Source organism: Pseudopodoces humilis, chromosome 1 (genome assembly GCF_049639895.1).
Source record: "Pseudopodoces humilis isolate 2021_Gansu_Grassland_sample_001 chromosome 1, ASM4963989v1, whole genome shotgun sequence".
Lineage (NCBI taxonomy): Eukaryota > Metazoa > Chordata > Aves > Passeriformes > Paridae > Pseudopodoces > Pseudopodoces humilis.
In genome coordinates, this window is record NC_142200.1 from 143,567,205 (window position 1) to 143,582,153 (window position 14,949).

Here is a 14,949-nt window from a genome sequence, read left to right on the forward strand (position 1 = left end):
CATTTCTTGCAGCTTTCAGTATGAAACTTTCTCACAGTAAATACTGAACACAGGATCTGTTCTGCTTTATAGGCCAGCATTTTGCTGAGTTGAACATACACAGAGAGATTGCATAAGAATCCCAGCACCCCTGAAAAGACCTTCACTAGAGGAAGCAACGTCGCAAGCCAGAAGACCTTCAGCATGAGGGTAAAAATAATACTTTGACAATTTTTTTATCACATATTGCTTCCTTTAATGAATGCTTCCTACATGAAGAATTCAGGCCTCAAGAACTATTTTATCTGAGTCTCTAGGAGCTCTACACCCCAAGCCAACAAGTGACATGAATTTGGGAGAATGTTTAGATTATGTATGCAACTGCTCCTATTCTGATAGAAGAAAATCAGTCCTTCTAGGACACAAGTTCACACTGAGAGTTATGGTGTTAACAGTTACAGTTAAGCTGTCCCATTCAGAAGCTCTCAAAGTTTTATTTTTTAATTTATTTACAGATCAAAAAAGAGAAATCCAACAGACTTAGTTAGCCTGCTCAAATTCTCAAGAGGAAATTCTAGTATGCATTTTTTCTGTCGAACATTACTTCAACTTAGAGAGACACTGAAGATATCATTTGATGGTTTGGCAAACCAGGCCTTCCAACAAAACATGAATTGGCAAGCCATCTCTGTTCTGTACTATAAAATTAATCAAGAAGCAGGTACGAAACAAAGATTTCAAATATTATGCAAAATACCAGTTGTTTGCCTCATTTTCAGAACTAATTCTAATACAAGTACACTAGCTATGTTTGTTTTGTACGAGTAAGGTTTTAACCAAACTTTAGATACACATAACTAAAAACCAGGGGATCACTTACCAAAGAAGTCAAATGAAAAGGGGTCCCGTCCGCCAAAAAACTCCCTGAAGACATCATCTGGGTTGCGGAATGTAAATCCAAAATCAAATGGATTATCATGATGATTTCCACCTAAAAACAAAACAAAACAAAAAAACCAAAACAAAACAGAAAGTTAAATTTTGGTTACCTTCACATATTCTTACTAATAAGAAAGTTTAGGTCTATAAGGTACTTGAATTATCTAAAAATTTAAATTATTTCCAAAATTTCTCTTTCAGATATCATTCAACTTAAATACACACATTACTTCACTACTTTTTAAATTAGTTTCTCTGTTTTCAGATACCAGTAATACTTTTTGTAATAACTAGAAGAACTGTAAAACAATTGTAATCTCAATTTTCAAAAGACTGAATTTTAGGCCTTAGTACAAGCATTTCCAGAGTCCTGTCTTGAAAAGAAAGCTACAGAAAATAGAGAAAGCAAAGAATTGCTGGTTGTCAACATACCTCCACCTCCATTTATTAGGCCTTCTTTTCCATATCTGTCATAGATGTCACGTTTTTTAGCTGAAAGGAAAAGTTGTACATTATTTAAGTAAACAAGTTTGCTGGTTTGGTGAAAAAATAATTTCAGTATTCTGAAAGGTATTCTCAGTTAAGCATCTTCTCAAAGCTAGTTTGAGGAAGTTCTGGCATATAACTGCTGAACATCTTTAACAAGGACTGCCAAAGCAGTTTAGTTCAGAAAGGACAGTTACTGAACTTCAAACACTACCATTAAGTTGTACAAGGTCCGGTCCCGATGTGTGAGAAAAAGTTCGGTTTAAGGACAAATTTCACATCAAAGTTTGCCTTTAGGAAGAATATGGCAGTTTTCTTCTTTGGACAGTTACCATGGAAAGCTTTAAGGCTGTGAAAGACCTCTGGACTTCAACCTGCTCCTCCACACAAGCCCAATTGTGGAGTTGGTCACATCTTGCCTGAATAAAGCTGCCTATCGCATCAACTTCTGAAGCAAGGTTCGACAGCCTCTCTGGAGAACAGTTCCACTGCTCAAGCATTCCCTTCCTTCTATCCCACTTGCAAACCTTGACCATTGCCTCTTTTCCTTTTATTGTGCAAAACTGAGCCCATTGTGGGAGAGTTATGAGAACAGAAGACCGGCCTTTACATGAATAACTGCAAAACCCCTAAAATTAATTATAATCTCTTCTGCTAGCTTAATAATGGAGAATGAAGTGATGCTCCAAAATGCCACAGAAGGATGTGACTCAAACTGCTTGCTCTCTATTATTTTAGAAGGCATGGAATGACTGCTAATTTCACTGCAGACCAGCCTTACAGTATTCATGAGAAAGGAGAGAAAAATGAAGTCTACATTACTGCACAAGATCAGATGGCACTTTAGTACTGAAAGGAACCTGAAGACCTTGAAGAGGCAGAAAGACAGCTCACTTTGCTTGCAAAGGTGCAAAAGGTGCGGAAGTATTAGTCAAAAACCAATCAGGGCATCTGATTTTAGTCTCTTAATATTATCACGCTTTTCCCATGGAATCTCTTCTGTGAAAGATGTTTTTAAAATTTAAAGATTATCACTGAAAAAACATGCAGTTGCCTCAAAGAGATCCTGGAAAGTAAAATACTTCTGAATAACAGGAAATAAAATTTTATATAATAGTTATCATCTCAAATAATAGGAGCTTGCAATAGGTTCACAAGCGGACAAATGCCCAAAGATCGATACATTATCGACCTGACTTTATCTGTACGGACTTTCTAGAAACCAGTTTTTAAAGAAAGGAGTTAACCTACTCATCAAATTACGAAGAAGCAGGAAGGTAGATAAACTGTCATGGGCAGGAAACAGCAAAGATGCCTTGCGGGCTCACAAAAACCAAAATTCATCTAGAAAAATGTTCCATTTTTGAAATCACAAGGTTTCCCACACGGGAAGTGTGTTCAATGATCACCCAATTTCAATATTCTTTGCTTATGTAATCCCTTACAAAACTACTTTTCTGCCAAAAATCAGTCACCATTCAAGCCTGTAATGGTGTCAGAAAATTTCATTAAGTTTGCAGAATATTTGACTGCCTCTTAACCACTGGGCTCAGGATTGTGGTATCCCTGCTGCACAAGCAATTGTTAAGACACTAGTAACTTAGGATTTGGCCTAGATCCAGAACCTGGCAGCCCTTTTAGAAGATATTCTAAAATTCTAGCAGTGTACTGTTTCCAAAGAACTTAGAGATCCATATAACTACCAGACCAGTATCCTATTTTTATCCTGCTCAAAAAAATTAGCTTAAGAAGGATAAAGTACTCTGGAAGGTAAGTATTACAATGAACTAATGATAAATTAAGTTCTTTTTCTCCCTTGTCAATTAAGTACAAAACCAAGCAAAGAAACACAGTGTACAGGACTGCAGCTCACTAAATCAGGCTGAACTCTGAGAGGTAATCTAGATGCTGCTAGTGCTTTAAATATAGCTTTCCCAAGCTCACTGTCTCAGGTGAAATCAAGGACACTTCAGAAATAGCATATAGACAGCTGCAGTCAATTACAGAGGAAAAAAATCAAAGTAGCTTAAATCGCTTTGTTATGATTCAGGCTGCTTTTGTCAGAACACTGGCAAAAGTTAATGATACTCTTCAAGCAAGAAGACTTGGGTGAACTGTTAAATGCATTCCTACACCGTATGGGTCAGGCTAAACACCTCTTTCAGAATAATTCAAAATAAACACTATCTTTAGTGTCACAGCTGACTGAATTTACAGAACTCGCTCAAAGGCAATTCAAATTTTCAGCAAGGTTTACAGTATGCTTGGGCTTTGTCACGAGTAGTTGACTGTAACAAAAACTAGAAGCTATAGGCCCAACGGTGGATACTTCAGAGCTGGTCCAGCCTGACTTTAAAGCATAAATACAATACCCTTACACTGACTGTAACACTGGCCACACCTGCTAAGATTAATTTTATCTTGGGAATCACAAAAATCTCTACAGAAATTTTTGGCAGACACTGATTTTCAGATTCTAGTAGTTTGGTTACATATCTAGGGAAATCCTGAAATTTTGTTTCAAAATTTCTGATTTTTCTGTCTTAGCTGCAAGCTTCTTTCTCTTTCTTTTGATAAGAAGTAGTCAAGTTGGATGGTAAACCAAAATTACAATATCCCTTCAAAGCACCATTGATCAACATTTTCACTCTGATCCCCAGAACAGATGCAGGCAGTTCAGGAGTCCTTTTGAAATACCTACCATCTGATAAGACTTCATAGGCCTCAGCTACTTGCTTAAATTGCCGTTCCGCCTCATCTTTATTGTCTGGATTTTTATCGGGGTGCCATTTTAGTGCCAATTTACGGTACCTGAATGGAAGGAAAAAAAAAGGATATTTTACTCTGAAATAATGGGATATGCTATACAGATAAACACAATGTTGTCAGGTTCAACAGGTTGTCAGGGACTGAAGTAAGAAATTCCTGATGCTTTGTATCTTGCATCTAGATGTCAGGAACAACAGATCCTGCAGGTACACCTACTCATGTTTTAAATTAGAAAGTAGGTTTGGGATTCTTTATTCACTCTGAATTTACTTACTCCTGTGCATTTCTGATGATCAACATCTGCAAGACCTAAGCACAACATTCCAAAATATCTCTGCTGTGGGCTTCTCCTTAAAGCTCCATAATTATTCAGTACTACAACCAATCAAGGGAAGTATCAAGAACGATCTGGTATGCTAAAAGTTGATAAAGCTCCAAGAATACACTGACTGTGACATCCTAACATCAATGCCTTCTTTGACAGCTACACCTGCACACAATTACTATCCTCAAATGAAACATTTTAGGCAAAGTGTTCATCACTTCTTGCTTAGAGTGGCAAAGCTAAGCGTGCATTTAGGTTGAGGTGTTTTGCAATCATCCAAGATCACAGTTCAACCATTTGAGTTGATAAAGTAGCATGCAGGAATTTGCAAAAGAACATGGGAAGGCAACAAAGTGTGAATCCAGAACTCATGTAATTATATCTGTCCCTTAAAATCCGTAACATCTACACCAGTGACACTCACGCTTTTTTGATATCCTCTGCTGAGGCATGTTTCTGCACTCCCAGAACTTCATAGTAATCCACCATGTTTCAGGGGTTGTCTTGGTAACAGCAGCCAAGTCTTTCAAGTCCTGTAACAGCAACAACTTGTAAATGAAGCGTGTCCAGCTACTGCTACTTCATAAAAGTCAGGTAACAGCCTGGTATTGCCTTATACCAAACCTGATCAAAGAAAGACAAAGCTCAAATGTTCCAAACCCCAAAAAATAAAACCACTTTAGGTCAAGAGATCAAACAATTACTTTAATTCAGATTTTTATGTTCTTTAATCCCACTGAAACACAGTACACAAACACATAGATATACAGCAGTTCCTGAAACAGATTATACTGATAAGCTAAATTCAATCAGTATTTTAATAAGTGTATCTGGATCCGTTTTGATGTAGATATTAGTAACTCAATGCAAAAGTTCACCTGTTATCTATAACCTGTCACGTCTTAAGCACATATGGGCATAAACAAAGGGACCCATCTTTCACATCTGTTCTTCAGTACATTACTTCCACTGAGATGCTCCCTTCAGAAAAGCATGTGCAAGTATGTGCAAGTCTTGCAAATTTAAAACTCAACCTTACTGAGTCCAATAAGCCTTTCTTGCACTCAGACTTTGACAAAAAATGTGCATGTTGCCAAAGCTACTGAATACCATTTGCCTCCTTTATGTTTACCAAGAGAAGAACATAACTAGGCAAGCTAGTTCCAACTGCAAGGTAACCGATCAACTCAAGTGCAGAGGCACCTAGAGTTTGTTAGTATGAAAGAGTCCTGAGAAACCTAGAAGTTGGAAAAGCAATTTGAATACTGACCATTTCTTGTCAACATTAGAGAATAATTACAACGTACAGTTACACTGACCCTTACTCCAACTAAATGACCACTAAGATGAAAGAACCTTTCTAAAAAGTTTCAAGAAATGTTTTGTGTCTTCATGCAATGCTGCCTTTCCCTCCACTACTGTAAAAAGTCTCCACTCTGGCAAAATTTCCAACCTCCTTTCCATCCTACACCACTGCTGGTTTGTTTCAAGTTTAATGAACAAGGAAACTTTTCAACAAGTGACTTTTTCCAGTACTTATCAACTTGTTGCAGGGAAAGTCACCTAAATACACTCAGAACATAACAATACAGCAATGTATTAGTCACATATTCTTATCTCATGCAGCAAGAACAAAAATTCATTGAAATATCCTTCCCCCCCTCAAGTCATTCAGTGTTTTTCATTTTAGCCTAGGCAAAGTCTCAGTTTCCTTTTCTTTCCCATAAATGCAGAAAGAACCAAGTAGGATGTAGCCTAGTTAAATATTCTGAAATTAATTTATTATACTCCTTCCGCATATATCTTTCAACATCCTGGGATATAAACATTGAAAAAATACTTCCTTTTAAAATAAATTGGTACATCTTCAAAATATGTTCTTGCTGTAGGTTAAAGCTTAATTAACTTTAATTATGGATTGTGGTTACATACACACATTTCCTCAAATGGCAAAACCAGTTTAAGTGATACCCTGCCATGCTTCCTTCCCTCTCCAAACTACATACAGAAGCAAACGTATTGGAGGACCCACGTGTTTAAAACTTGGGTGGTTTTAGAAATCTACTTAACCACACAGTCCCACAAACACAAAATTAAACTGTAGCAAGTAAATAGCCCTTTGAAGAAATCTCCACATCAAAAAAAACCGTAAGGGTATAGTTAATACTGTGACCAACACCAAAGGAAGTTGGGGGACGTGGATCAAAATTAACATTAAGAATGCCAGTAATAATACACTAATGGCAGGGTTCAGTATGTAAACATACAGATTACCAAAAATATCCCAGGATATTTGCTATCAGATGCCCTCTCTAGTTTTGCTGTTTCCCACACAACAATTAGAACAGCTCTGTGAACACAGATGTGAGGAGCAAAGTCAGTATGGGTTAAGTATGTTATCAAATCCCATAGCCACCCTTATGAGCAATATAATATATGGAAGGTACAGTTTACAAAAAAGAAATCAGAAGGCGGGAATCCAGTATGAGTAAAGCTTAAGGCTGGAGGTCATAGTCCCTTCTAACAAGAGGTATCAGCCTAAAACTAGTAAGCAAACAGCAAGAGCAGGACAGGACAGGAGCATACAGCGTAACACTAAGTGTCCTTTCCATATTCTCCTTTTCTTACATACAAGACTTTCATTAGCTCTCCTCTCAATTCTGGTACCTATCTTAGAGGGAAAATTAAAAAATCAAGATTCTAATTAGAAAAAGCATGTAGTAAAAGCAATTAAGATGTAAAAAATAAGTCACTTCTTTTCCTAGAGAACTTTGTGCACACAGGTAGTCATATTAATTTCAACACAGTATGTTTTTATAAACTTTCTTGCTTGTTTAAAAGCAATGCTGCAGGGCTGTTAAGTTTAAACTCAATACAAACACCATATATCCTAGATGACAGAAGCCTGAAGTTGGGACAAAAAAACAGAGCTGAAGCAACATGACCACCTCTTAACAGACAACTCTGACCCTAAAAAGCAACTCCTTCAAGACAGAAATTATTTGTTTCAAAGAAATGTCTGGGGATTGCATATTCTGTCTTTAGTAAGTGTTTTTGTTCAGTTTTTACTTACCAGTAGTTTAAAACCTGGAATTAAAACAAGCCAGAAACTATCTAAAGAAAAAAAATTCTTAATGTTCTCCTTCTCCTAATCAAAGTATCGCCATAGTCAGGTGACAGCAAGAATTCATCTCTGATATACTGTTATTTCTATCTGCTAGTTATCATAAAACATAAACTGTATTGCTGAAATTTTAGTTATCATAGGAACTTTTTTGGTATGTAAAAAGGTTTTAAAAATATTTACAAGAAAAAAAAATTCATCTACAACTTTTCTTGTCCAGTCTAAGAAAAAGTTTCAGCTAATATTTAGCCCCTCAACAGCCAGTAAGACTGACCAAAAAAACACCACACACATCCACAAAAACCCTTCCCCAAAAAAATCCAACAATACTCACAAACTAGAAAAGACCTCAATCTGCAGTCTTCTCAGGACAGAATTATTTAAAATATTCACTCAAGAAAACAGCCACCATCAGCTTATAATAAAGCAGAATATGGATAACCACTGACTTAGAAAATAGAAGATGGCAAATTAAAAACAAATAAATCAGTAGTTTTAAGGCTAGTAGGAACATGCATGGTAAAAATGCCTAGATGTTTCAAAGATGCAAACCATATACCTCCCTTCAAGAAACCACTCAACTGTCCTAACCAAAATGACATGACAAAAATCTTCTCGGAACAATCAATCTGTCAAAACAATTTGTCTCCAAATATACAAGCAAGGCTCATTAATTAGGCACTTCAAGTTTTTCTAAAGCCATGAAGAATCCAGCCCACATTGGCTGACGTCCTCCCTCCATCCACAGAAAATCTACAAAATCTCGGAAGAAAAGACAAGCAAAAAAAAAAAGCCCAAAACAGCTGAAAGGAGGTGTTTCATGGCCTTGTCTGCTTGCAAAAATCCATAGTTCCTTGAGCTGGGAACTGCACTGTTTACAGTGTGCTATCAGCTACTCCAACTCCTTCTTTGGGGTATGAAAACCAAACAGGCAAATGTTTATATGAAAGGTTTCTATAGTTTATAGATTTCTCAGCCATCACAGGAGAAGGCATCTGTGTTCTGGGTTATGGAGCAGTGGCCCTGAACTCAAGGCAAGTGACAAGGGCCACATGACCAAGCTCAGGCCGTCCTTGCACAGCTCAGCCCAGCACTCGGCCAGTTACCCAAAACCTGACTCAAAAACTCTCTTTACAGCACAGTCCTCAGCTACAAAAAAAGCATGAGAAGTATTACTGAAAACATACAGAGCTCTAAACTTTTGTAAGAACAGATGACAGAGAAAAGCAAGTAATCAGACAAACAACCAGCAGGGATGACAAAGCAGCACTCCTAACTAAATACAGAATGGAAGAAAGCATCCAAACAAGAAATTCTTCAAAGCAGCCAGGAGGGAATTCAGACAGCAAGGGACATGCGACCTTTGCAGTCAGCTTAGTCAGAAAAAGTTATCTATTTCTGGCCATGAAGCAATGGGCAGCACAGAGAGCCCTCAAAGATGCCATAACAGCTTGAGCTCAGTGACTACAGCAGTCACCTGGAGAGCGGGATGGAGTTCCAAACTCCTGATTCATGCAGTTCACAGAGCAGGCAGTCATAAACATCCTCTTCAAGTCCCACAGCCACGCAGGTCCTAGCACCTGCCTGCCTTCCATGGACTTACTTAAAGGATTGCATCCTGCTGGCAACTCTGGAGGAACTAACACCCTGCTCTGAATCCCAGTTCACTTTGACTGAACTCACAAAAATCCACTGTGCTAACATAAAAAATCCCACAGTTTACAAAAAAATTTCTAAGAGTAAGAATGCTAAGGAGCAAATAAAGTTACTTATGAGTCCAGGAACACAGAGCAAGAAAACCTCTCTAAGTTTTAAGATTAATAAACCTGACAAATACATTTAAACAAGGCACCAGCATTAATTTGTTCCTCCTGCTTATACATGCACAGTGCAGTGCAGACTAAAGCATATTAACAACTTCATAACTTTTAGCTTTTACTTACCTAAGCTTAGAAAATCTGTCACAGTTTAACTTCACAGGCTCCTGAAATTTATTGTTTCATGGAAAAATGTCAATTTACCATATAATTAAAATTAATAAAATGTACTTAAATAGCTGTGTTTATGTTCATTATTTTAGTACTCCCTCAGCATCCCCAGGAGATGAATTTCATAAAATGAACATTCCAAAAAGCTTAGTTTAATCTTGTGTTTACAGCAAACATCCTGCTTGTATGTCAAACAGCACAGTGTATTTGGATACAGGTGTTATTATTATACCAGTTCATACAGGGAGCAGGCAGCTGGGGTGACTGCTTTACCTTGCAGTTCATGTTTGCTTGTAGAAAAGCCAGGAACAACAAAACTCCAGCACAGCCAAACAAGAGACACCCGTACAGGACACCCTCACCCCTGAGGGCAGGAAATCACAAAGAACCCTGTCCACTGCTCTCCTCCCCAAGGGCAGCAAGACACAACTCAGGCACAAATTATAGGACTTGGTCTGTATTACTGCCTGGCACGTGGACAGCCTGTAGAGGGCAACAAGTAAGAAACTATTAAAAAAAGAGTGAACCAACCAAAAATGGAAATAGAAGAAATCCAAAATCTTCATCCGTGAAAGAAATGTAAACTGGCTAACAGAAAACAGGAGAGGAGGATGCTCATCACTCAATAGGGCACCTGCACTCCCTTGGTTGAGACTCTCCGGCTTATCCATCTGATCTCTGATAAAGGGGGACTTATTCATGATCTTTCCTTAAAGCAAAGGAGCATTTTTCCAAAACACGACTACTCAGGTGTCCAAATTTGGAATAGTGTCACAAATATCTGGAACACTGTCACTCTCCTAAAACTAACCATAAAAGGCTATTTTGTTCAAAGTAAAATTCGTGTCTTATTTTTAAAAAAGTATGATCTGTGTATGATTAAGCAATTAAAAACAGTGAAAGCCTCAACTGAAAGGTAAGGCCCAGAAAGTTTTAGGCAAATAATTGCATGTAATCAGATGATCCTTTAAGGAAAAGAAAATAGTTTAAAGTTTCTACACATTACCCCTGAAGTGTTTTTGGAGTCATGATAGCTTGAATTAGGGGGGGGAAAAAAATCTTCATTAAAGCAAAGAGCAAGTTCTTTCTCAGAGTGCTGGCAGGCTGTCACAGATTCAGACTATATTTTAAGATAGAAAAAAATTCTAATCAGAAAAATTAATGTTTTAATAAAAATTGGCTGCAATGTAGCTATGAATGGCTTCAGACTTATTATATGGTCTTTAAGATTCTTGTTAAGTACTGAGTCCTCACTCATATCAGTGGGATTTCTATTCAGAACAAACAGAAAACATAAAACCTACAACTAGTAACTGTAGGAGTGAAATGCATATGCATGAATTATTTCTTCCCCAGCAGTTAAATAAATAAAGCAGAATGATTTCATTAATTCTAAAGTAAGGAAAATCTAACATCCATTCAAAAGAAAATATAATTTAAACCTACTAATACCCTCAACTGTAGTTTTATTTTTAATCTATCTTGAAAGAAACAATCCTCATACGCAAGATTCAGCAAGTTTTGACACAGCTAATTAATTTCTCACTAATCCTTCCATCACTTGAATAAGACAAAGGAAAAGCTTTGGCAGAAAATGTTTCCAGGACACAAGTGACAAGGTTCTTTACAAATACTATTAGAGAAATGGAGCACTTCCTACTTAAGGAGCACAATGCTTAAACATAAACCTCACACAGCTAAGTTGAAAATTACTGCAACGAATTCCCTTCAGAGCATCAGCCCACGGTGAAGAAGCAGTGGATGTGCCCCTGGAAGGCCGCGAGTGCAGCGCACTGGCTCGGCCGGGCTGCACCTCCTCCACAGCCGGCGGCAGAGAGCGGCTCCGGCTCACACGGCTGGCTGCGCCCGGCGCTCAACCCGCGCTGACATTTCCATCGATTCCAGGCCGCGACCGCGACGCCTCTGGACTGGCGACAACGCAATCGGCGGCCTCGTCCCACGCAAGCTCGGCTCACAGACCTCACAGCGCCAATGAGCTCGGCACAGATGCAGAACAAACCAAAACTCTGCTATTTATTTCCTCAGGACAGCCCGTGTAGTGTTAGGAACTCCTACATAAGATGATGATTTAACCTAAGTCGTACCCTCTCCCCACATTCCAAAACTTCTAATGGATAAAAGAAAGAATACAGTCGATAAAGACATGTATTTATCTATTTTAAAAAAATCAGTAGCAAAACACATTAGCCCTCTGTAACTTAAGTGTTACACAAAACTAAATCCCTGCATGCCTTCTCCCCAAGCCCAGCCACGATAAATCAGCCAACTGCATGGATCTGGGAAGGACAAAGAAAACACCAGAGAAGCTGTCTGGGTAGGAATCTGCTGTAGTCTGAAAGCACAAGTAGTAAAAAGACAAGTCTGATGGAGAACAAGGGGAACACTTTACAGTTTACAGATAAAGACATTATCAGTAATATTGCAGCCTAAACAGTGCTGCCAATAAAAGTAGCAATTTAAATTTCTTCTCCAGTAGATTATTTAAGAAAATTTAATACTAAGTTAACTTCCATTTTCAACACACTCTTATTTTCCGCTGAGAAGTCAGCACAGGAGCCAAGGGGAGTACACAAAGTTACACCTGCGTTGTGCAATAGTTAAAATTTTGGTTGTGTGCAATTAAAAAAAAAAAAAGTAATCTGAGAGACAAGATCTGTAAATACATTTACTCATTGGTCCAAACAAATCTTCTTTGACAACATAATCCATCAAACTAAATGGTATTTTAACTACCAGGCTCTTGATCACCAGCTGAACATAAAATCCCTAACTGGAGTACAAGGATCTCCAGAGAGTAAACAAAAATTAAGGTCAGCAGGCAGCAGTGACTGCAACCTCTGCTGTACGACTGGAGAGACACAGCCTTGCTTCATCCCAGTTGTTCCCTTTGTGTCAACACCTTGTTCTAATCACTTTTTAACACTTTATACCCTAAAAACTCTTGGGTTTGATCACTTGACTACACAATGTCACAAGCCTGACCACCTGCACATTAACACGGTTATAAAATTAGCTTTTATGTTACCGTGTCTAAAGAAGTAGCAATTTATCATTATCACAATTTAAAACAGATTTGTTCAGTATTTTGAATCATTTCTAACACCTTTGTTAACATGGCTGAAGGCTGTAGCACATGTTTTCAGCTCCGACAGCAACACAACAAAAAGTGTTGGTGCAAACAGGAACGCGGATCGGAAACCCAGCCCACTTGCCCCCTCTGAAGAGCGGCAAATACTGACGACAAACAGCGTTCCTTACCTGGCAGCGTCAGTTTTCAACTCAGCCCGGAACCTGGCAACAGCGAGTTCAAAACACCCGACCTCTGCCGACCTCACCCACAACAAACCTCCCCCCGACCCTACCGCGAGTAACAAACACCGAGCAGAACGTAACTAAACCACTTCCATCGGGGGAGAAAAACAGCGCGTTCGGCTTAGGATCATCGAGGGTGGAAAATGCCTCTGAGATCATCCAGTCCAACCATTCTCCCCCAACACCGCCACTGTGTCCCCTAACCACTAAACCACAACACCCAGAGCCACATCCAGGCGCTCCTTAAACACCTCCTTAAACTGGTGACTCCACCATCTCCCTCGGCGAGCTATTCCAACGCCTGACCATCGTAAATGTGAAATATTTTTTACATTATCTAATCTGAATCTCCCGTCTCATCTTAAGACCACTTCCTCTGGTTCTCTCACTGCAGGCACGGCAAAAGAGTCCAACCCGCGTCTCATTACAGCCTCCTTTCACGGAGCTGTAGAGAACGGAAAAAAGGAGGACACAGTAATGCCCACAAGCCGCCAAGGCAATATCCAGCGACGAAAAGCGCTTTAAGGACAAGGCCTGTTTAATGAAGCAAAGCTCGCCCTCACCTTCTGGAAACTGACACCACTGTGAGCAAGAAATGGAAATTCGGATTGGTTTTTTTTTTTTTCTCCCTTGCGGCAAACAAGCGGCGGTGGGAGCTGGGACCGAACGTCCCGGGCTTTGTCCCGCCCCGACTCCCGGAGGGAGCCTTGGGCAGCCGCTCCCTCCCCGAACTCCCTGCGATCCGCGAGCCCCACCAAGGCCAGGCAGAGCCCCCACAGCAGCCGGGGCCATTCCAGCACTGCGGGGCCTGCGCCGGCCGCGCCGCGAGGCCCCGGTACTAGGGGCGCCGCTGCCGAGCACCGCGGCCCGGCCAAACGCCCGTTCTCCGCTGTCCCTACCTCCCGCACGGCCGCGGCCGGCCGGCCCCGGGCCCGCCTGCCCCGCACTCACCCGCCGGTGGCTCCTCAGCGCGGCCGCCGCTCGCGCCCGTCCCCTCCCGCGGCTCCCGCCGGGACAAACGGCAGCGGCCGCAAACAGGAAGCGCCGCCAGCGCGCGCCGTCACTTCCGCCCCGCCGCTTCCGGAAGTTTCTCGAACGGCCTCTCCAGGTGTCCCGTGTGAGCGGAGGGCGCCCCCTGCGGGCAGCCGGAGGCGCTGCGCCGGAGCGGGGGCGGGGCCGAGGATGGGGCGGGGCTTCGCGAGAGGGCGGGACCTCGTGAGGGGAGGCGGCTGCGGGCGGCGCGGGGCTGGTGTGTGTTTGTGCAGCCGCACGTTTCCAACGAGCGACGTCTGCTCCGTAGAATCACAGGATGTCTAGTGGGCATGATGGTGTTCAGTCCTAGGTTGGACTCTTAGAGGTTTTTTCCAACCTGACAACGTGATTTTGTGAAGCAGCTGCCCAGGTGTGCAGCTCAGGGGAAAGGAGAAGGAAAAAGAATAATGTTGAAAAACATTCTTTGAATAGGTGAGTTTGTCTGGTAGAAGTGAGATGACAAAATTTCTTCCTCTTTTGTGTCTTTACTGTCAAAAACTGGGGGTGCCAAGAGGATGCACCAGGCTCTGCTCGGTGGTGCCCAGCAACAGGACAGGAGGCAATGGGGGGAAGCTGAGGCACAGAAGTTCCACCTGAACATAAGAAAGAACTTTACTATGCAGGTGACCATGCACTGGAACAGATTGCCCAGAGGAGCTGTGGAGTCTCCCTCACTGGAGATATTCCAGAAGCATCTGGATGCAATCGTGTGCCACGTGCTCTGCGATGACCCTGCTTGAGCAGGGAGGTTGGACCAGATGACCCACTGTGATCCCTTCTGACCTGACATGTTCTAGGTTCTGTGAAGAAAAATGCAAAAAGTGATGCCTGGGTGTGGTGCTGTAGGGAAAGGTGAAAAAACAACAAATAATTTTAAGAAACACTCTTTGAATAGGTGAGTTCAGTGGCTAGAGGTGAGATGACAAAATATTTTCCCCCATGTGTATTTAATTTGTAGTCTCAAAAATTGTAAC

At 40.7% G+C, this 14,949-nt stretch overlaps 1 protein-coding gene across 2 annotated transcripts in view; it reads right to left on the reverse strand.

Annotated features, from left to right (window-relative positions):
* The window catches only part of DNAJB6 (DnaJ heat shock protein family (Hsp40) member B6), a 58,579-nt gene extending 44,566 nt beyond the window's left edge, over nucleotides 1-14,013 (reverse strand). For both annotated transcript variants that reach the window (XM_014257403.2, XM_088063151.1), the window contains exons 1-5: nucleotides 13,895-14,013; nucleotides 4,923-5,031; nucleotides 4,106-4,215; nucleotides 1,351-1,410; nucleotides 860-970 (exon numbers count right to left, since the gene is read on the reverse strand). In XM_014257403.2, coding sequence (XP_014112878.1) covers nucleotides 860-970; nucleotides 1,351-1,410; nucleotides 4,106-4,215; nucleotides 4,923-4,987 — 346 coding nt within the window. In that variant the 5' untranslated portion in view covers nucleotides 4,988-5,031; nucleotides 13,895-14,013. The remainder of the gene's footprint in view (nucleotides 1-859; nucleotides 971-1,350; nucleotides 1,411-4,105; nucleotides 4,216-4,922; nucleotides 5,032-13,894) is intronic.
* Between the last annotated feature and the right edge of the window lie 936 nt (nucleotides 14,014-14,949).